This window comes from Streptopelia decaocto (assembly GCF_964273445.1).
Source record: "Streptopelia decaocto genome assembly, chromosome: 1".
In the NCBI taxonomy this organism is placed as follows: domain Eukaryota; kingdom Metazoa; phylum Chordata; class Aves; order Columbiformes; family Columbidae; genus Streptopelia; species Streptopelia decaocto.
In genome coordinates this window covers 80,117,113-80,138,875 of record NC_138663.1, presented here as the reverse complement: position 1 = coordinate 80,138,875, position 21,763 = coordinate 80,117,113, and the positions used below count along the sequence as shown (strand labels likewise).

Here is a 21,763-nt window from a genome sequence, read left to right as displayed (position 1 = left end):
CAGGGGCAAACTTCTTCCTGAGAAGTGAAAAGACTCACGAAAGAGCAAAGGGTGTGTTAGTTGAAGAGGCTCCAGTGATGCTCAGAATACCTCTTATAATAAATGTTTGCATTCTTAGCCTCTGTTTATTCCTCTTAGATGGTGGTGGGGAAGGGTGTGGGCAAGATGGGGAGGGAATAGGTCCCAACTTAGGTAAAGTACAGGACCCGAGTAAGTAGACTCTGGAACATGAATGTACCTCTCTGCAGGTCTGGGTTCTAAGTAAATCTCTGCACCATGTTTCTGGAACACAGGACACTAGAGATCACAGAGCAGACGTTGCTGCATGGCCCTGGGCAGAATCAGCTGTGTCTCTGTCGTGGTTTAACCCGAGCTAGCAATACAACCACGATAGCCACTCACTCACCCCCAACAGGGGAGAAAATCAAAAGGGAAGGGAGAAACTTGGATTGAGATAAACACGATTTAATAAAGTGACAAAATACTAATATACTACTGGTAAATACATATATAATAGAAATAAAAGATACTCAAGGCAATTCCTCATGAACACGCTGAGCAGCCAGTCCTAGGAAACAGCCCAGTCCCAGCAGCTGATCCCAAAGAGAGAGAGAGGAGAGGAAAAAGGCAGAAAAGCCCAGAGGCCTCTGCAAAATGGCAAAAGGCTGTACTGAAACTCCCTGGCTGTGCCCCAGCGAGAGAGATTGGAAGAGAAGAAAAGGGGATGAGAAACTGGAAGGGCCCACTCTTAAATCTGAAGCATGATGCTAATGGGATGGAATACTCTCATTGATCAGTCTGGATGTCAGTCAAGCTCTGCCTCGCTGCTTCACACCTTTGGGCAGAGCATTCAGAGTGTCCTTGGCTCTCAGACCAGAGCAATTAAAAACATTCTCTTGGTTTTTATTGCCATTGTTACTCAGAGCTGATCAGCTGATTCACTTAAGTGCCTTCTCTTGCTTTCTGTCTATGTCATGAGTCACTGTAAATCTTGTTTCTGTAGCATCCTAAACCTTTTAATGTCCACTTTAGCATCAATTATTGGAAGTCACTCTTCTGGGTAGAATTCCAGTGTAAATGGGTCTGTGACAGCACTCATTTTATCTGGCATGTTGTTGATTTGAGTGGAAATAAGAATATCTCCATTTAAGAAAAGTCTTTCCTGTGACTTAGAGAGAAAATACAGTGAAGAGATAAAAGAAGTAACAAGAGATTCACATGATCTGCTTTTCAGTTAAAACCAGATTGTTCTGAGAGGCACCTGACAGAACAGTATGATTGCTCTTGAGAAAATAATTTTGTCAACCCAGAATCTTTCTTTAGAGGTAGATAAAGAGCTTGGTCCAGTAAAAAAATAGAGAAGGCAGTAACAGAACATGTTCTCCTTTAGGAAGGAGTTTGAGGAGAAGAAACGTTTGGGGACTAATTGGTTATAAGATTTCTTGTAAAGTTAAGAGAAAATTAGTGTATTTTCTCTTTGGGTGTTTAGGTCAACTCTGTGAACCCAACGTGTAAAATGCCTTTTATGACTGGCTTATATTTAGTGAGTATCCCTGAGTCCATTTTCAGCCCCATTCTCTCTGAATTCCAGCGGGGAGAGAGATGTAGTGGTCAAAGAGCCAAATCAGTTCATATTAGTGTGGCCTGTCGTGAGCAATCAGAAAACCCCACATGTCGTGCCATGAAGAACAAGATAATGGGATAAAAGCCAAAAAGTACAGGTCATCTTTTTCAAGCCTAAGGTTTCTGATGATGTTCACATTTACTTCTCTTCTGAGTTTCTGCCATGCAAATACTGTTTTTATTTTAGAGGTCAAGTGATTGCTACTACATAAATATTTGAATTGTGGGGTGATCTATCTTGTTGTAAAAACAAACAAAACCCCCAAAACAAACAAAAAGGACCCTTGCTTCAAGTGTTCCCAGCTTGCTGTTGTAGCCTGTGTCCAGTTTCTAACTGTATAGACAATCCACTGTATAGACAATCTCCAATATATTCAGGTTGTGCTGAACCAACTTCCATGTACTTACTTGCACAGAGGGAGTTATACACTTTCCTTTTTTCATTTCACCGTTTTAAATTATAAGCTCTTCAGAGCAAGGAATGACTCTCCTCATCTATATGTAGAATCTTTAGCACAGTAGAGTGCTGGTCCTGGCTGTGGTCTCCAGAGGCTAAAAATGATAAGTGCTGGTGGTGGTGATTATAATGATTGTGTTTGCTCATCTGTAATGAGTGAAATGATACTGGTCCTGAATACTCTTCTCTGAATGTTAAAAAGATTCTGTCCTGGTTGAATATTTTACCACTAGTCTTAAAATACTTTTCTGTCCTAATATTCACATAAGAATCTGCTTGTCTCTGCATTTCTCTTGGAGAATACTGACTAGATTGTTACTCATTTTTTTTTAAGTTTTGAAGTTATTGAGGTTTTGTTCCCTTAACGTGATCTCTTTCAGGCTTGGTTTGCTGAACTACTTGTCTATCCCTTGCAGCCTTCTTGTAAAGGCTGTCTGTGACCTTGACTGACACCCCTCTCCACCTTATTCCCTTCCTTGGGTGAGGCAGACCTGACTAACAACTGACTTCAAACAAAAAGAGGGAAAAAAAAAAAGTAAAAAAACCCATCAAACTGTTCCTGCACCAACAAATGCCATTGCTACTGCTTTTTTTTTTTTTTTTACTCCTTTGTGAAATAAGTGCTAGGACAGTTGATTAGACTTGAGCAATCTAGAAAATGTTCAATTTTGATTTTATGAAGAGCTTCATCTTTCTCAGCAGCAACTGAACTATAAATGTCATAAAAGCAGTAAATATATTTCTGCATGTTCTGTAACGTGAATGCTGTTCTATTTTGTGAAAATAGATTGCTCATTATATGCAACTACCTCATCTATAGAATAGTATATAAATGTAGCAAATCAGATTTTTTCTGTATCTATCAATATTTATGCAAAGACAACAGACCATCTCTTCTGTCTGTATCAACATAAGTAGCCAAAATTAGTACACATCAGTTGGATGTTTGATAGAATAACAGCTCCTCTAAACCTTTTTTGAGTTGAACTCTTACTAAGTGTAGGGGCATTTAATGTGAAATCTGGATACTGACAAGATGATATAATAATAGCTTATCTTGTCAGTCTGCTTGAATTGTTTCTATTATGTTCACCAGCAGAGTACTCCCGAAACTTTTTGTTATGTACAAGAGAAGCTCTTTTCAGACAAGCAGGTAGCTTGCACCACAAGTAAAGTGAAATTCTTGAGGCTGCTACATCTCAAGTAAGGTGGAAATCCCTGGAAAAAAATTCTAATTGCTTTTTCCCATGGTTTCCTGATGCTTTAGTGTGATGTATGCTGTGGTTTTGTGTGGAATACCTATTAATGCATCCATTTGGCAAACTCCATGTGCACATAATGCCTCAGGGAAACTACTGCTTACTCCTTGCAATGTAAATTACATAGTGTGCCAGTATATGTTTGAGTATAGGTATCTGTACCTGTGTGCTTGCATACTTAAAAAAAATATCTGAGTGTGCTTATATTTGAATCTAGTTTTATGAAAACAAAACAAAATTAAAAAAGAGGAAAACAAAGAAACTTACTTCCAATCTTCTGTGTTTGATGATACTGTACTACTGTACTACTTATTACGTCCTCACTGCCTCCTCACCCCCAGTACTGTGCATTCCCATACCATAGTTAAGAGATTATGAAAGCAACTGGCACAAGTGATAGCTTCTTCTTAACTGATTGAGTCTCTTTATAAATGTGATTCATTCAGTCTCTTTACCAGCCTAACCCGGGGATTTTAAAATCTGTTCAGGGGGAACTCTGGGCCTGCTGCACAATTAATGTTTTTCATCTCTTTTTTCTTTTTTTTTTTTTTTTCTCCTTCCTTTCTTACAACAGCTCACAAAAAGTCCTAGATCAAATCCTGCCAGAACAGGCACTAATCCACTATATATTAAATGGGCTACACTATGTTGAAATTATAAGCACTGTTCCAAAAGGTTGTTTACTTTCCAGAATTTGAGAGAATTGAACAAAGGTCTCTGTTCCCATTTGTCTCACTGCATTATAAAGATTGTGAAAACATATTTCTCTGCCCGGAGGTTGCTTTTCTCCTCTCAAGTAAGCAATTGACTTCTCTTCATATTTACCAGACAAATGCTGGCAGCTCCAGGTTGGTTACCAGAGGGAGAAGGTACATCCAGCATTAGATTTCTTATGTCACCTCTGCATGCACTGTAATTTTTAAGAAGCATCTGGCTGAATACACACCTACTAACACAAAGCAGCCTCAGCCTGCTGCAAGGGGATTAATGATGGCAAAGGATAGTAAACCTTTCAGGGACACGGGTGCAAGCAGTGCAAGCCACAGGCAATACTGAAGCACAGAATTAACTTGCTAGTGTCTCTGGTCAAGATTTGCACTTCAGTAACTTATTTCTATGTCACCTTGGTACCTGTGAGGCTGATGTCAGAGCCAGGCGAAGATGGAGCAGCTGGCAGGAGAAGCCGGTCACCCGCCCTTGCCTTTGAGCTGAGGCCAGGTCACACCGGTGGCCCCACGGCTGCAGGTGCCACCTGTCCTGACAGGAGACACGTTGAGCTACCTGCCATAACCAAGGTTTTTCCTGGGTTGACAGGGAGGCACAGGCAGTGTAGCAATATTTAATTTTGCCTGGTGTCTGAGAAGGCTGGAATAAGGTCTGATCGATGGCAGTTATTGTACTTGGGGATTTAATAAAGCAACTTTTCTGGGAAAAAAAAAAAAAAAAAAGTTCAATTAGGCCGATCAGTTCAGTCTAAACAACTGGCCTGACCTTTCAACCGTCATAAGTACCCAGGAGTGCCTGCTGACAGCAGTGTGATATGAGAGGTGGGAATCCGGTTGCTGAATTAATGTTAGGCATCAAGGGCACAAACACCCCTAAATTCCTGCACGTCATATTTCCTGTTGGCCATCTCTGCGTAGCTGCCTGCTCAAAGGCCTTTGAAAAGCATAGCTAATTTTACTGATTTGGCAGAGCAACATAGGCGAAATGTAGGTTACTTGGGTGGAGACTCAGCTTTGAAAGGATGCTGAGGTTCTGCCTCATTGTGGTTGTGGGATTTAAGTATGAATATATGCAATGGGAAGGAGAGGGTATTCTTACCTCTGTTATACTAATGCAGAAGCTGTCATCATAACATTAGGATACATCCTTCCCCTTTCTCATCTTATTTTCCATGAGTACTACTCCTAAAACCATTGTAACTACTATCTGGTCTTTTCTCAACTAACTGATTACTTTTTCCCTTGGGTTTTTTCTTTATAGAATTCACTTCAAAGTGTGGAAACACCGGACAAAGGTAAAGTGTTATTTTAAAAATATGTTAATTCAAGATGTATCATTAGAAAACATGTGGTTTGCAATTTGTTTGTATTAGCGAACTGTTGTAGTTGGCATATTGCAGATGTTTACATATTTAGTCATATTGTAAGGTAATTATGACAAGTTAAAATTTAAGTGATAAAAAATGTAAATAAAACATAGTATTTCTCGATAATAATCTCTCGATTTAAATACGAAAAAGAACAGCAGAGTGAAAAAACTTATTACAGTTGGTGGTCATAGCGGTTTTCCTTAATCTCAGCTTTTTCTGTGAAGAAAAGGGAAAATAAGGAACTTCATGAAAGCCTAAAAAATTTATTTTTTTGTATGGCTTTTCTACTCAACTCCAATAACTTTAATTCCTCCCTCCTTGAGTTTTAGTACTTCGTTGTTTTTTGCTGCATATCTAGTGTGTTGTCTTAAATTATATACTGTCATAAGAAGAGTAGGTTAATTAAAAATAATGGATAAAATCGTAGATCCTGCCTTATTTAATTCCTCAGTGAAAATCAGCTCAGACTTGTTGGCTAGTGCCCGATACCGTCAGTGTTACTGTGGAGCAGCTCTCAGACTGAGGCCCGTGCAGGAGTCTGTCCTGTCGCGGGTGCCTGTGTCAAGTTCCCGGAGGGGGCAGCACATTGGGGTCCTGGTGGACAGCAGGATGACCATGAGCCAGCACTGTGCCCTTGTGGCCAGGAAGGCCAATGGCATCCTGGGGTGTATTACAAGGGGGGTGGTTAGCAGGTCGAGAGAGGTTCTCCTTCCCCTCTGCTGGGGAGCTGGGCTCATTTGGAAAGCTTTAAACTAGGCTCGAAGGGGGATGGGGTTGTAGCTGGGCTTGTCCCAGTGGGGCAGTGTTCTAAAACTGATGAGGACCGGGTGGCCTCCTATGCCCCTAGGGAGAAATTGGTGTGCTCTGCTCGCTCCCTGAAATGCCTGTACACCAATGCGCGCAGCATGGGGAATAAGCAGGAGGAGTTAGAATCCTATGTTCGGTCAGGAGATTGTGATCTGGTGGCAATTACAGAAACATGGTGGGACAGTTCACATGACTGGAATGTGGTCATGGATGGCTATGCCCTTTTCAGGAAAGACAGGCCAGCCAGGCGTGGTGGTGGAGTTGCTCTCTACGTGAGAGAGCAACTACAATGTACTAAATTCTGCCCAGGAGTGGATGACGAGCGGGTTGAGAGTGTATGGGTCAGGATCAAGGGGCAGGCTGGCAGGGGTGACACTGTTGTGGGTGTCTGTTACAGGCCACCAGATCAGGCTGAGGAAATTGATGAGGCCTTCTCTGGGCAGCTGAGAGTGGCCTCACAGTCACAGGCCCTGGTTGCTGTGGGTGATTTTAACTTCCCTGATGTTTGCTGGAAGGACCATTCAGCCAGCCAGCCACAGTCCAGGAGGTTCCTCCAGTGCATTGATGATAACTTCCTCATGCAGATGGTGGAGGAGCCGACTAGGAGAGGTGCACTGCTGGATCTCATCCTCACTAACAAGGAGGGTCTGGTCGAAGCAGTAAAGGTTGAGGGCTGCCTGGGTTGCAGTGACCACGAGATGGTGGAGTTCAGCATCTCGTGTGGCAGGAACAGAATAGCAAGTAGAATTGCAACCCTGGACTTTAGCAGGGCTAACTTTGGCCTTTTCAAGCAATTGCTGGGGGAAATCCCATGGGCAAGACTGCTTGAAGGAAAAGGGGCCCAAGATAGCTGGGTGGCATTCAGGAATTGCTTCTTCCACGCTCAGGATCAGAGCATCCCCACACGTAGGAAGTCAAGGAAGGGAGCCAGGAGGCCTGCGTGGTTGAATAGGGATCTGTTGGGTATGCTCAAGCAGAAGAGGAGAGTTTAGAGGTCATGGAAGCAGGGGCTGGCCACTTGGGAAGAATATAAGGCTGCTGTTAGAGGATGTAGGAAGGCAGCTAGGATAGCCAAGGCCTCCTTAGAATTACAGCTGGCGACAGGGGTCAAGGACAGCAAAAAGAACTTTTTCAAATACATAGCAGATAAAACTAATACCAGAGGCAATGTAGGCCCACTGATGAATGGGGTGGGTGCCCTGGTGGCAGAAGATACAGAGAAGGCAGAATTACTGAATGCCTTCTTTGTCTCTGTCTACTCTGCCGGAGGCTGTCCTGGGGAGCCCTGTACCCCTGAGACCCCGGATGAAGCCAGGTCAATGGAGGAGTTTGCTTTAGTTGATGAGGACGGGGTTAGGGAGCAATTAAATAGTCTGGACATCCATAAATCCATGGGTCCAGATGGGATGCATCCACGGGTGCTGAGGGAGCTGGCTGAAGTCATTGCTGGACCGCTCTCCATCATCTTTGCCAAGTCTTGGGAAACGGGAGAGGTGCCCGAGGATTGGAGGAAAGCAAATGTCACTCCAGTCTTCAAAAAGGGCAAGAAGGAGGACCCGGGTAATTATAGACCGGTCAGCCTCACCTCTGTCCCTGGGAAAGTAATGGAACAGCTTGTCCTTGGTGCCATCTCAAGGCATATCAAGGATAAGAGGGTTATTAGGGGCAGTCAGCATGGCTTTACCAAGGGTAAGTCATGCTTGACCAACCTCATAGCCTTTTATGAGAACGTAACAAGGTGGATGGATGATGGCAGAGCGGTGGATGTGGTCTACCTTGACTTCAGTAAAGCCTTTGACACAGTCTCCCACAGCATTCTCACAGCTAAGTTGAGGAGGTGTGGTCTAGACAACAGAGTAGTGAGGTGGGTTGCAAACTGGCTTAAGGAGAGAAGCCAGAGAGTGGTAGTCAATGGTGCAGAGTCTAGTTGGAGGCCAGTATCTAGTGGAGTGCCTCAGGGGTCAGTACTGGGGCCAGTATTATTCAATATATTCATTAACGATTTAGACGAGGGAATAGAGTGTACTATCAGCAAGTTTGCTGATGACACTAAGCTGGGAGGAGTGGCTGACACGCCAGAAGGCTGTGCTGCCATCCAGCGAGACCTGGACAAGCTGGAGAGTTGGGCGGGAAATAACCTAATGAAATTTAACAAGGGAAAGTGTAGAGTCCTGCATCTGGGCAGGAACAACCCCAGGTTCCAGTATAGGTTGGGAAATTACATATTAGAGAGCAGTGTAGGGGAAAGGGACCTGGGGGTCCTGGTGGACAACAGGATGACCATGAGCCAGCACTGTGCCCTTGTGGCCAAGAAGGCCAATGGCATCCTGGGGTGTATTACAAGGGGGGTGGTTAGTAGATTGAGAGAGGTCCTCCTTCCCCTTTACTCCGCCCTGGTGAGACCACATCTGGAATATTGTGTCCAGTTCTGGGCCCCTCAGTTCAAGAAGGACAGGGAACTGCTGGAGAGGGTCCAGCATAGGGCAACAAAGATGATTAAGGGAGTGGAGCATCTCCCTTATGAAGAAAGGCTGAGGGAGCTGGGTCTCTTTAGTTTGGAGGAGACTGAGGGGTGACCTTATTAATGTTTATAAATATATAAAGGGTGAGTGCCATGGAGCCAGGCTCTTCTTGGTGGCAAACATTGATACGACAAGGGGTAATGGGATCAAGCTGGAACACAAGAGGTTCCACTTATTTGAGAAATTTGAGAAATTTGAGAAAAAACTTCTTCTCAGTGAGGGTAACAGAGCACTGGAACAGGCTGCCCAGGGAGGTTGTGGAGTCTCCTTCTCTGGAGACATTCAAAACGCACCTGGACATGTTCCTGTGCGACCTCACCTAGGCGTTCCTGCTCCAGCAGGGGGATTGGACTAGATGATCTTTTGAGGTCCCTTCCAATCCCAAACATACTGTGATACTGTGATACTCTGCCCTGGTGAGACCACACCTGGAATATTGTGTCCAGCTCTGGGCCCCTCAGTTCAAGAAGGACAGGGAACTGCTGGAGAGAGTCCAGTGCAGGGCAATGAAGATGATGAAGGGAGTGGAGCATCTCCCTTATGAGGAAAGGCTAAGGGAGCTGGGTCTCTTTAGCTTGGAGGAGACTGAGGGGTGACCTTCTTAATGTTTACAAATATGTAAAGGGTAAGTGTCATTAAGATGGAGTCAGGCTCTTCTTGGTGACAACCAATGATAGGACAAGGAGTAATGGGTACAAACTGGAACACAAAAGGTTCCACTTAAATATGCAAAGAAACTTCTTTTCAATGAGGCTGACAGAGCACTGGAACAGGCTGCCCAGGGGGTTGTGGAGTCTCCTTTCTAGAGACATTCAAAACCCACCTGGACACATTCCTGTGTAACCTCATCTAGGTGTTCCTGCTTCAGCAGGGGGATTGGACTGGATGATCTTCCGAAGTCCCTTCCAGTCCCTAACATTCTGTGATTCTGTGATTGGCACATGGGTCCTGCCTGACCCCTCTGTCTCTGGCCTGCAATGTGCTGCTGGGGGCCCTCTGTCTGAACACCGCAGTGGGCTGAGGTGTGCTGTGGAACAGTGGTCTCTGTTTCATTTGAGGAAAAATGTGGTCTCTAAGATGCTATTTTTTTCCCCCCTCTTTTTTTCCATCTGCCTGCTTTTCTCGCTTGCAGTGTGCTCAAAGAGGCAAAAAGGTGAACCAACTACAAAGATTGCAGCAGCCTTTCAAACACAGAGGTGGCTCAATGCACGATTCCAAATGCCAGACTTGTTGTTTCACTATTATTCAAGTTCATGAACAGCAAACAAAAAAAAGGCAATTTTATTTCTGAGCTGCCAGGAAAAGCTAAGCAGCTGGAAGGCCAGGGAACTGAGGGGAGAACATGCAGGTGCAGAAGGCAGAAGAAGGTAAATACAGTTTCTAGGATTCTTCTCCTTTGGATGTAGTAATTTATCCTTTTTTTTTTTTTTTTTTATACTCTTAGTGGCAACTAACTGCTGATGATGAGAAGAATTAATAGTTACTAATCAACAACTGCCTTAGGAATATCTTGCTTTGCATACTCTTCAGGACACCTGACTAGAAAGGGGCTAAAACATTCATCTACTTAAAGATATTTCCGAATTTGGACTTTGTTGAATCAGCAGCTTCCTCAAGGCAAATCTGTAAAGGAATCAGATTTTTCTTTTACTCTCTACTTCTATATACAAATTGATTTATGCCAGGAAACTTTCACCTTTGAAGAGTGATGCTTCTGTGTTTGTTCTCGGCACAGCTTAGTTTCATAACAATTGCAGAATCCTTTTGGCAGTGTAATGTTAGAAACTGCAGCTTACCAGTTGCAGGTCAAAACTTGCCAGGCCATTAGTCATTCCGTGGAGAAGCCTACATTCAAAGTTGTCCAAGGTAACCAAAATTCAAATTGACCACTTACATGCAGTGGTACACATTTCGTATCGGTTTCAATGTGCTACATGCCTTACATCTGCACCTATTAAATAAACTTCTAAAAGCCAGCAAAATATTTAAACTCAGGCTAATGAGTGTTAACATTGTTATCATATCAAAGCTGATGTTAAGAGTATGTCTGATAAAAACAATGTGTGAAAGCAATGACCAAAACTGATCTTCTGGAACCCAGGCCTGATCCCCAAGAGGTGGACAAAGCCATTCTATACATGTTTTCTTTTGGGGCCACGAGCTTTCCTTAGTCCCTGTCTTCTCAGTGCTCACCTTCATGATAATGCCATGAGGCCCCCTGCCCATTGACCTAGGGACACTGAGCCTGAGAGGAATCCAGATGATATTTTCACCTGCTGAAGCTAGAAATAAAAAACAAGTATTCAGTGAGTTGTGTATTCCTGCTGAAATCACCCTTCTGTTTTCTTTTCCACTTCATTTGCTTCCTGCCCTCTTTTTGCTTCATTATGCTTAGTTGGCTAGAATTGTAGGCATGGGGGTCCTGTGGCCCTAAAGTAAAATCACTGCTTTAGCTCACTGCTGGTAACTTTTTCCAGATCTCTGGGAAGGTAAAATTCATGTGCTTTGCTTTCTCTAGCAGCACAATTGCAAATGAAGTCATCATTGACAGCTGAGGAAGAAACACACTGCATTTCCCATTTCTGCTGTACTGTTCAGGTTTATCTTGAAGAAAACAGGGTCAAATTTGAATGGCAAGAGCAGCGATCAGTCAAACCAACTAATAATTTATTTTTCCTCTCCTCTTCCTCCCCCATGTGATAGTTATTACACTGAGTATCATAAAAGAACTTTGTTTTTCTTCATTATAGCTTCACTTTACCACAAAAGAGAAAAAGATAGAGGAGACTATTAAAATTAAAGCCTTACTTAATGATTTGTTTAGAAATTGCTTTAATCTTTCTCTTTAATAAAAGATTATCAGAGGTTTAATATTAGCCATTCACCATGGACAGTCGAGTCACTGCAAGTCGAAGACTATATTCACAATATCTAGCCTTGATTTAGTGTTGCAATAACTGGCTCTATTAACAGTGTTATCTCTGTAGACCAAATTATTCCACTGCTGTGAATAGAGCAGTACTTATCCATGTTATGCCTGAGTCTGGGTAATGTTCTTTTTCCTCTGTATGAAGGCCTTAGAAGATTATATTAACGTTTTAGCACTCAGAACTAAATGTGAGGAGCGATAGACATTTCTAGATGTTAGCATCTTTCTGCAGCTTCAAGTGTTCCAAGAAAATAAGGAATAAGATTATTCACATTAATAGAGATTTAGTATTGGAGTTTGCTGCAATCCAGAGTATGAAAAGACAGGCTGCAAACTGGTACAAAACTGAGTCCGTGCGTGTTTCTCAAAAGCCAATGAATGAATGTTTACACAATGTCTACAGCCGTGCCACTTCAGGCAGGGATTTCACCGGATCAGACATAATAAGCAGCTTTTGGAATTTGATCAGCAGTTCTCTGGGACCCATCCCAGAAAGTCTACTCTGCACCATGAACTGATGATATTGAATCAACAGTCTTTTCCAAATGAATTGCTGGACTTGCTGTCTTTTCGAATGAATGCAGTAATTGGATACCTTGATGACAATACATTTAATGAAGTTGTCATTTCTTTTAAGGCTGTAAAGGTTTTACGTTGTTCTGAAGGCTAGGGGTTTTTTAATCAAGACCAATTTTTAAATAAGTACAACCCTCCAATTCTCAAAAAAAAAAAAATTAGAAGTTACAAAGGCCTTATAAAGTGTATAGTAGCAGAGACATTTTTGTTACTAGGACAGCAGGAGATTTTTAAGTTTCTTTCAAGGGTTAATTCACAGGATTCTTCAACTAGTAGGAGGAAACAATAGGTAAATATTGGTGCTTGGCAACTGCATCTGATCAGTATTTGCATTACAGCCTTTTCATGTTTTTACTTTATCTTATAATAATAAATGTTTAATTAATGCTGCTTAGCACCTTACCTAAATCTCAAGGGTTTTCTCTGGGAGTTTTGTATGTGTATGTAAGACTTAAATGTATTTATGATCTTTCTCTTCTCTCTGAAAATAAGTGGGAGAAACAATATCAAGCTTTTGTTCTCCAAAATATATTTAAAGTGTGAAAAGGGTCTTAAGCTTTCCTTTTAAATTCTGCTCAACCAGATATTTGGCATGTTTTAGCCAGAGAAAATGTGCCTACAGAGTCAGAGAGGTTGTGTTTAATGTGTGTTGAATTGATGTCATCTGCCAGTGCCATAACAGCAAAGCACCTACTCTGTGGAAGGTCTACAACTAAAATGATATGTGAACTGTAATACTGGACTGAGAAGAAGAAAGTAAGTGGTTTTCTGTAAGGAATAACTTAAATCTTGAAGGTACCTATGGGGATATTCATTAACACCTGAGAGGATGGTGTGGATTGTTCTGTTTCTCACAAAGGGTGAAATTTATTCCTTCTAACTTACTGTACGAGGAACATGTCAGAAATAAGGGTATGTGGCAGCTGTGGTTAAAGGGCAGGCACTGAACTCTTCACTCAGGTGACCAACGATAGGACCTGAGGGAATGGCAGGAAGATGTGCCAGGGGAGGTTCAGGTTGGACATTGGGAAAAGGTTCTTCACCCAGAGGGTGGTGGAGCACTGGAACGGGCTCCCCAGGGAGGTGTCACGGCCCCAAGCCTGACAGTGTTCAAGAAGAGACTGGACAAGCCCTCAGACACATGGTGTGAATTTTGGGGTTGTAAGTTCACTTCCCTTGATCTTATTTCTGCAAGTCTCATTTATTCTCACCGTCAGTGAGAAGGCGATGCCAAATAATTTCACACCGGAAATATGAGGTTTAAGTTGTGGGTTTATTAATCTTGGTCACAATTCAGTTTGGTGTGGTGTATTCAATATCTCCTAGATAATGGCTATGCCTTGGAGACCTTTCTAGAAAATAAACTCTGGCTTAGCTGAAGCTGTGAATCTTTTGTAGGAAGTCTGTAACCTGTGCTATGTAAATCAGTGAAACACCATAGTTCTTTCTCATCTAAGATTTATTAATCATAAAAGTGATAAAAAGCAGTAAAGTTTTCTGACTTCGTCAATGAGTGATAGTTTTGGCATGCCAAATTCTATTCAGCAGCTCATAAAAATATAGTGAAGAGATGCTGACCAACTCTTTTGAGTAATGAACATTTACAGACTAGCCAAGATTTTTGTCTTTAATTTAGTTAATTGCCAGTGGGCTTGATGAGTGAGGACTGGGGACAAAAAAAGGCTGACTAGCACAGAAACCATAGAGGGTTTTATTAGCCTGGTGCAAAAGTAATTGTGGGTTTGGACCATGAATTTTATATAACTAGGCTCAGACACATCTTTATTAATCAAAATAGGAACCATTACAATCATCACAGTTTTGCCAGTGAGAAATAAGTTTGTTTATTCCTGTAGCATGAAAATCCATGCTTTGGGATTAGACAGAGTCTCGGAAAACATTTTCTGCATCCTGCTGTCTGTGGAAGCATTTTCCCTGTAAAATTCATCAAGATGCTTGAAGGAGTGGTAGTCGGTTGCCAAGAGGTCAGGTGAATATAGTGGATGAGGCAAAATTTCAGAGCCCAATTTGTTCAACTTTTGAAGTGCTGGTTGTGTGATGTGCAGTCAGGTGTTGTCATGTAGAAGAATTTGTCCCTTTCTGTTGACCAACGCTGGCTGCAGGCATTGCAGTTTTTGGTGGATGTCATCAGTTTTCTAAGCAGATTTCTCAGATGTAACTGTTTTGCTGGGATTCAGGAAACTGTAGTGGATCAGACCTGCAGCAGACCACCAAACAGTGACCGTGACCTTTTTTGGTGCAAGTTTGGCTTTGGGAAGTGCTTTGGAGGTTCTTCTCAGTCCAGCCACTGAGCAATCATATGCAATCCGCTTTTTGTTGAGTGTCACGATCTGAACAAGAAATGGTTTGTTGTTGTGTAGACTGAGTACACTGAGTTCTTTGGCAACTTCTTGTCTAGTTGCAGGAGGATCAGCTTCAATGATTGCTCTCCATCAGTTGTTGTCAGTTCCAAATGACTGGCCACTGAGCTCCTCATCTTCAAGGCTCTTGTCTCCTGTGTGAAACTTCTTGAACCACCACTGCACTGTATATTCATTAGCAGTTCCTGGGCCAAATACATTCTTAATGCCATGAGTTGTCTTCGCTGCTTTACGACCCATTTTGAACTTGAATAAGAAAATTGCTCAAATTTGCTTTTTGTTTAACATCATTTCCATAGTCTAAAATAGATAAAAAATAAACAGCAAGTAATAAGTCATTAGCAAATAATATAAAGTGAGAAAAGCACATTAAAATGATGCATAACATAGCCACGTTTCTGTAAGAATGTATTCCAGTATCAAATGGCAAATTTCAACAATGCAAAACCTGCAATTACTTTTGCACTACCCTAATGCGAAGAGTGAAATAATTCCTTTGCACTGTTTGCAATACATTTTGTGACTCAATAGTTCTGAGTATTTGCTAGTTTTAAGGCAAAAAGGTATAAAAAAAGTGGAACAAAATTCTAGACCAAATACATGTTTTTCTGGGACATTTCTGTCAGGAGATAGCCAAGTCCAGTGAATTGTGGTATCTGTATCTGATGTTGGGCAGCATTCTTGCATAATTATAAGAAGTTAATATAAGCAAGTCTCAGGCTTCCTGTTCATGGGATATTTTTTTTTTTTCAATAGACAGTATTAGCTAATAGATGCCAAATACAGTGGCCAGACAAGTTTAGGGAGTATGTCAGGAACTGTAACAGGTGATGGGGCTGTTTTCTTGATCATGTAGGAACCCATGAGTTGGGGTTTGAGGGGGGAAGGACACTTTGTGGAACTCCTCTTGGAAGACAAATCCTGATCTTTGAATGATATGTACTCTGACACATTATCTCTCAGCCTGTCCCTTGCCTGAAAAATGAGTGCTTGTACCAGCTCTCTTCACTCAGTGGAGGCTGCCAAGACTCAGGATTTTAATTTGTGCTGGCAATCAGGCAATCCCCTAGCTGCTCCAAACACAGAGAGAGGGAAGATGGATAAGAGCCAGTAATTGCAGAGAAAGAGCACTGCAGAGCTGAAGCCAGGGGAAATAACATAAATAAAGGTGTGATATAAATGAGAATACAGCCTGCATTTCATACATATCTGCATAGATGTGTATTTCAGTGACCACCACTGCGTAATGTTATCACCAGTCCATGACCATCTGAATGCTGACTAGGTCTGATTGTGGCTGCTACTTTATGTGTTTTATGAACTGTTTACCTACAGTTGCAACAGATTTATAGTAATAAAATTTAACCTCTGCCTTTTCTCCATTCTACTGCTGCATTGCCAGTTCCCTTGAACTGAGGCTCCTTAGCTGCTGAAATTACAACATACCTACATAATAAAAATCCTTCCAGAACAAAAATTAACAGACTAAAATGGCATATCTGAGGCACACACTAACTTGCTGTAGTTTAAAATGCTTACTTTCAAAATGCCTTAATTTGAAAGCACTGTAATGAAAGACTGTTAATGATACACCAGAAATGAGCTAAGGCTGGTTTCAGAAGCACAGATGGCTAATTGGCTTCTGTTGGTAGGTTATGTTCATTTTAATTAAATTTTATTAGGAAGCATTTCAAAGCCATAACTGATGGTTTAAGATAAATATGGTTCTTCATAAATGACCTATTGCTAACTTCTATTTATTTCTCTCTCTTCTCTCAGTGTTAATAGAAGCTGCTGTGACTGAACTCTCCATGGCCATTTCTTGTCTCGTCCATGTTTACAGCAGCAGCTTTGATGCAAATTTCCAACTTGCCAGCATACCTAAAAGCCCTTCATGTGCAGACATCAGCCCAGATTGCCAGCTCAGCTTCACCGTTTATGCTGCCCATAACATCCCAGAAGCCTGGGTGAACAGGTAGGAGGAGATCTAGCAGGTATTCAGAAGATGGGGTGTTATCTCTTATGATCACGTTTTTCATAGATGCTAGCTGACCTCTGTTGCTTTGGCGATACTCCTATACTAATGGTAGAGACTGAGTAAGTGGGTGTATATCTACTGTTTTTCTAGCATAAAATGCACTTCCTTTCTAGCATGAAGTGCACTTAAGCTTCACTGATTAGGAGACTTCCAGGCCTCATAGGTGGAGAATCAAGGAGGTGACCTAGATGGTTGCCCTTGATCAGTGTGGAAGGAGGGTAGTAGAAGCAAGGTCAGAGCACTGGCCTTGGGGGGTACACATACAAATTCTTGTGTGACCAGCTTGCTCAGAGGGAGAGAGGAAGGGGTGAGGGCTGCGTGCCAGGAGTGTTTGGACTGAGGCTTTGAGTGGCCTCTGCAGTACAAGTAACTGGAAAGACTGAAGGCCAGTTGACCGGGTTAGACAGAGAGGTGCTTGCTTAAACTCAGTCTGAATGAGGCTTTATCAGCAATTTTTGCTCTTGATCTATTCAAACCACATGACATGGGTAAGTGTGTGCATTGACGATCCTCTTTATACATAGTGATTAAAATAAGTATGGTTTATAGGTCCTAATATACCTGGTACAGCAGCATAGCAGAGGAAATAAAAAAGGGAGGCATCATTAATAAAAAGCTGAAGTTCTCTTCTGAATTGTTTATTTAGTCAAATTAGTTTTCTCTTCAAATAGCTGCTTTTCCTACTCGGAGCAAAACTAGTGTTCTCTTAGCACTCCGGTCTGGCAGCAAAATACTGTTCTCTAAGTTTTTATTAATACTTTTCCCTTGCTCCCACTTTACCTTGAATTCCATATGACTGATTAAAAAACAGTGGGATCATTTGCATTAGACTGTGAGCAAGAGAGTGTACTATACAGCATTAGCTGTAATTAGCAGTTTAATAAAAATCCAAGAGAACTTGCATTAGTTAAGATAAAAATACAGAACTATAATCACTATCCTGATTTTGCAGATGATTATACCATTCCCACTGCATTTTATGTTTTACCAGAAAAATGTGGAACTACATATGGCTTAAAGGCCACTGATGACTTGAATTCTATATTCGAGCATGTGAAAATGAGGATATCTTTTCCTCCTTCACCTCCCTTTCCAGTCCTTCCAATATTTATAGCCAGCATGAACTTCCTAACGTGGACTGCCACCCTGATACCTGCTGTCCTCAAATACTTTTATTAACGTCATTCACGTGCATACTCCGCGTTCTTATTACTGCAGTGCATGAATTGGTGCAGGCTGTCACAACTCTTTTTCCCTTTCCCAAAGGTCACATTTTATGATCTTGGTGCTGATCATAACATGTATTTTAATATATGTTCCTACACACACACACACACACACACATATATATATATATGTTATAAATGTTAGAATTTTTACAACCCTCAGTGTTCCACATTGGTGGTGGTTTTTTGTTTTGTTTTGTTTTTCCTGTCCATACTGGCATGTGATAAATGGCTTTTCTTTTAGTCATTTGGGATAAGGGAAAGTGAACTGTCTTACGTTTTACAGAAACATGTTAGTGTCCTGTTAAATCCCTTTCAAGTTCACTTTTGTGGATAGTATTGTTGTCAATGTTTCTATTTATGCTCTCAATTTTTATTCCAGTGTTACTGTCCTTCTTAAAGAAATAGGTAGACACCTTACAAGTTGCAGAGTAATGTTGCAAAATTAATTGCTTTTCTTGACTGTATTTTCATTCCTTCTTGGTTCGTTTATTTTGTTCTTGTTTTTGGTTGTTTTTTTTCAATCAGTTTGTTATTTTACATCATTTAAGTCCCAAGCAGATTTGCCCTGTTTGATGCCGGTGACATGCCAGTTGTTAGCTTCATGTTTGGCTGCATTTGTTTCAGCATCTCACAAAAATCAGATTCCTAGCTACATCTGGATGATATGAGGTTATCTTTGGGGCAAGACTGTATAGAGTCATGCCTTTGAACTCACAGGGAAGGTACCTAGACAAAATGCTCTGCAAAGACTTAAAATGTGTTGAAGTGCATGTGTGCACTCTGAACAATCTTTCTGACTTCAGTTAGACTGAAGCATTGTGGAAGCATTAATCTTTTCAGGATTAGGTCCTTACGGTGTATAAATCAGGGTTATATTTGTATATCATGTATCAGTACTTCTGTTTAAACAGCAATGCTTAATCATTATTTTATTAAAACCTATTATTTCTTGCACTATCCTCCAACTGTTTGTAATGTTTAGACTTTAGAGGAAAGGTGCCATGTCTAAGAACAGAATGATTTTCTAGTCTTGTGAGGTACTTTTTTCCTTTCTCTGCATCGATGCCTCATAGGTGCTACAGATTCCAGATCCCTTTCTTTTAATTAAAAAAAAAAAAAAGGTGGGGTGGGAGGCAGGTGGGAAGCAAAGGTGTATCTGCTTCAATAATTGTAACAATTGTTATAATGTTCTGGAAGAGATCTATAATCATACTTGTAAATACGGCAAAACCATGCACCTTCAGTCTGCAAATGCTTCACATTATTTTTCTCAGATTTGACTGTTTCTCATGTTCATCATTCTTGTTCAGAATGTGGTATAATTCTGAGAGTGGCAGGAAGATCTGGATGTTACAAAACCAGTTGAGAAAATTAGTTGATTATAAACTACTCCAGTGTTTCGACTGGAATTTTATGACTTCAGTCAGAAGAATATGAAACCAACAGATAGCCCCAGATCCAAATGACACTATGACGCTAGTCAGTTAAGTATCTGAAGAATGGCAACACAGAGTCTTTAATGGTTCTGCTGTAATAAAGGCATAGACTCACAGAATGTTAGGGATTGGAAGGGACCTCGAAAGATCATCTAGTCCAATCCCCCTGCCAGAGCAGGAACACCTAGATGAGGTTACACAGGAAGGCGTCCAGGCAGGTCTTGAATGCCTCCAGAGTAGGAGACTCCACAACCTCCCTGGGCAGCCTGTTCCAGTGTTCTGTCACCCTTACTGAGAAGAAGTTTCTTCTCAAATTTAAGTGGAACCTTTTGTGTTCCAGCTTGATCCCATTACCCCTTGTCCTATCATTGGTTGTCACCAAGAAGAGCCTGGCTCCATTCTCATGACACTCACCCTTTATATATCTGTAAACATTAATGAGGTCACCCCTCAGTCTCCTCTTCTCCAAATTAAAGAGACACAGCTCCCTCAGCCTTTCCTCATAAGGGAGATGCTCCACTCCCTTAATCATCTTTGTTGCCCTGCGCTGGACTCTCTCCAGCAGTTCCCTGTCCTTGAACTGAGGGGCCCAGAACTGGACACAATATTCCAGGTGTGGTCTCACCAGGGCAGAGTAGAGGGGAAGGAGGACCTCTCTCGACCTACTAACCACCCCCCTTCTAATACACCCCAGGATGCCATGGCCTTCTTGGCCACAAGGGCACAGTGCTGGCTCATGGTCATCCTGTTGTCCACCAGGACCCCCAGGTCCCTTTCCCCTACACTGCTCTCTAACAGGTTTTTCCCCAACTTATACTGGAACCTGGGGTTGTTCCTGCCCAGATGGAAGACTCTACACTTTCCCTTGTTATATTTCATTAAATTTTTCCCTGCCCAACTCTCCAGCCTGTCCAGGTCTCGCTAATTACTAATATTTTTTTTACTGACTGGGAAAAGTAAATATAAATAGGTTTACTGTTATCTGAAATTCTAACACTTCAAAACTTATGTCCAAACTTTCCTTGACTGTAATAATGAAAAAAATGTTAGCCTTAATGAAAAAAACATGAAGCAGAATTCAGGTATCTTAAGTACTTTTCCTGAATTTGAAACTTAAAAAACCCAAACAAACAAACAAAAAACAACAACAAAAAACAAACCATAAACTTCTCCACCCCCCAAATTGATATGGGATTCATTATTTTAATTCTTTTTGCATGTAAGGATGGATCGTCCCAAGTTTCTGAATGGTAAGTCCCAAATTTACTGTGTTGCATTACAACTAATTTTTTTTTTTTTTTCTTCCCTTTGTAGCTACAAAGCTTTCTCTTTTTCCTGTTTGCTAACTTACGCTGGGAAGACAATATGTCAAGTCAAGATCTGCAAAAATATACCAGCTAAAAGGTCCTTCTTCTTCCTGGCTGACTGGAATGAGAAGTAAGTTTTAGTCTGTGTTTGATAAATGTTTGTCTGACAGATTTTACACATTGAATATACATTTCAAAAAAAAAAAAACCCAAAACCTCACATCTTTGTTATGGATCTTCTACTAAGCAAATTATACTCCACAGAATGCAGAGGAACTTAGGGAGATGGGAGTGAGAAAGGAGTGGGACAGCCAGAGGAAGAGAAATAAGACTAAGTCTGGTCTGACAATAAGCTCCACTAAGCTGGTCTGGTCATTCACTGGGGGCATCCTGGAGCAATACTGCAACTAAAAGGGGATACAACCAAGGCTGTATTTCTGTTCTCTTTTGAAAACTTCCACCATTTGGATCCACCTCTAATATATATGCAATCCAACTTGAGAACTTATTGTAATGTTCCTAAGGAGAGAAAGAAGCTGTTGTGGGATTATTTGTGTTTTTCGTTTCTTTGTAGGGTGTTTGTAGTGTTGGCGGTTTTTTCTTGGTTTTGTTTGGTTTTTAATAAGAAAGATCTGCAGTTCTAAAATGAGTAACTTAGTCTGAGACTGGAATTTCAGAGTAAAGACTACCATCTGACTATCACCAGCCTGTCTGCTTTGAGGAAAATAACTCAATTGAAAAGCACGGCACACAAACAACTTTCACTTAAGGCAATAGGTGGGACAGAAGAAGTAGGCAAATTTTTATGATTTGTCAGTAGTATTGTGTTCTTCCATCTTCCTGGGCATGGCATCCTTATATTTATATTCTTTCAAATTGTCAGTATTTTACATCACTGTTTCCTGTGATCTAAATCTGAAAGCAACTTGATTATATTATAATTGAACAAAGACTACAAGTAATGCGGAAGGGTTTTTTTTAATTATAATTGAAAATGGAGTGTAATTAATGACTTCTGTTTGCCTTTATGTAAGACATACAACAGTTTTAAGGTGGTCAAATAGAAGAAGACCTTTTTATGTCAAATCTATTACACATCTATCT

At 41.3% G+C, this 21,763-nt stretch overlaps 1 protein-coding gene across 3 annotated transcripts in view; it reads left to right on the top strand.

The window, feature by feature from the left end:
• Positions 1-21,763, top strand: part of PIK3C2G (phosphatidylinositol-4-phosphate 3-kinase catalytic subunit type 2 gamma) — a 255,904-nt gene that overhangs the window by 48,822 nt on the left and 185,319 nt on the right. For all 3 annotated transcript variants that reach the window (XR_014184867.1, XM_082061159.1, XM_082061158.1), the window contains exons 11-13: positions 5,326-5,359; positions 16,429-16,624; positions 20,667-20,789. Coding sequence is in view for 2 of the 3 variants with exons in the window: in XM_082061159.1 (XP_081917285.1) it covers positions 5,326-5,359; positions 16,429-16,624; positions 20,667-20,789 (353 nt within the window). In the remaining variant the exon portion in view is untranslated. The remainder of the gene's footprint in view (positions 1-5,325; positions 5,360-16,428; positions 16,625-20,666; positions 20,790-21,763) is intronic.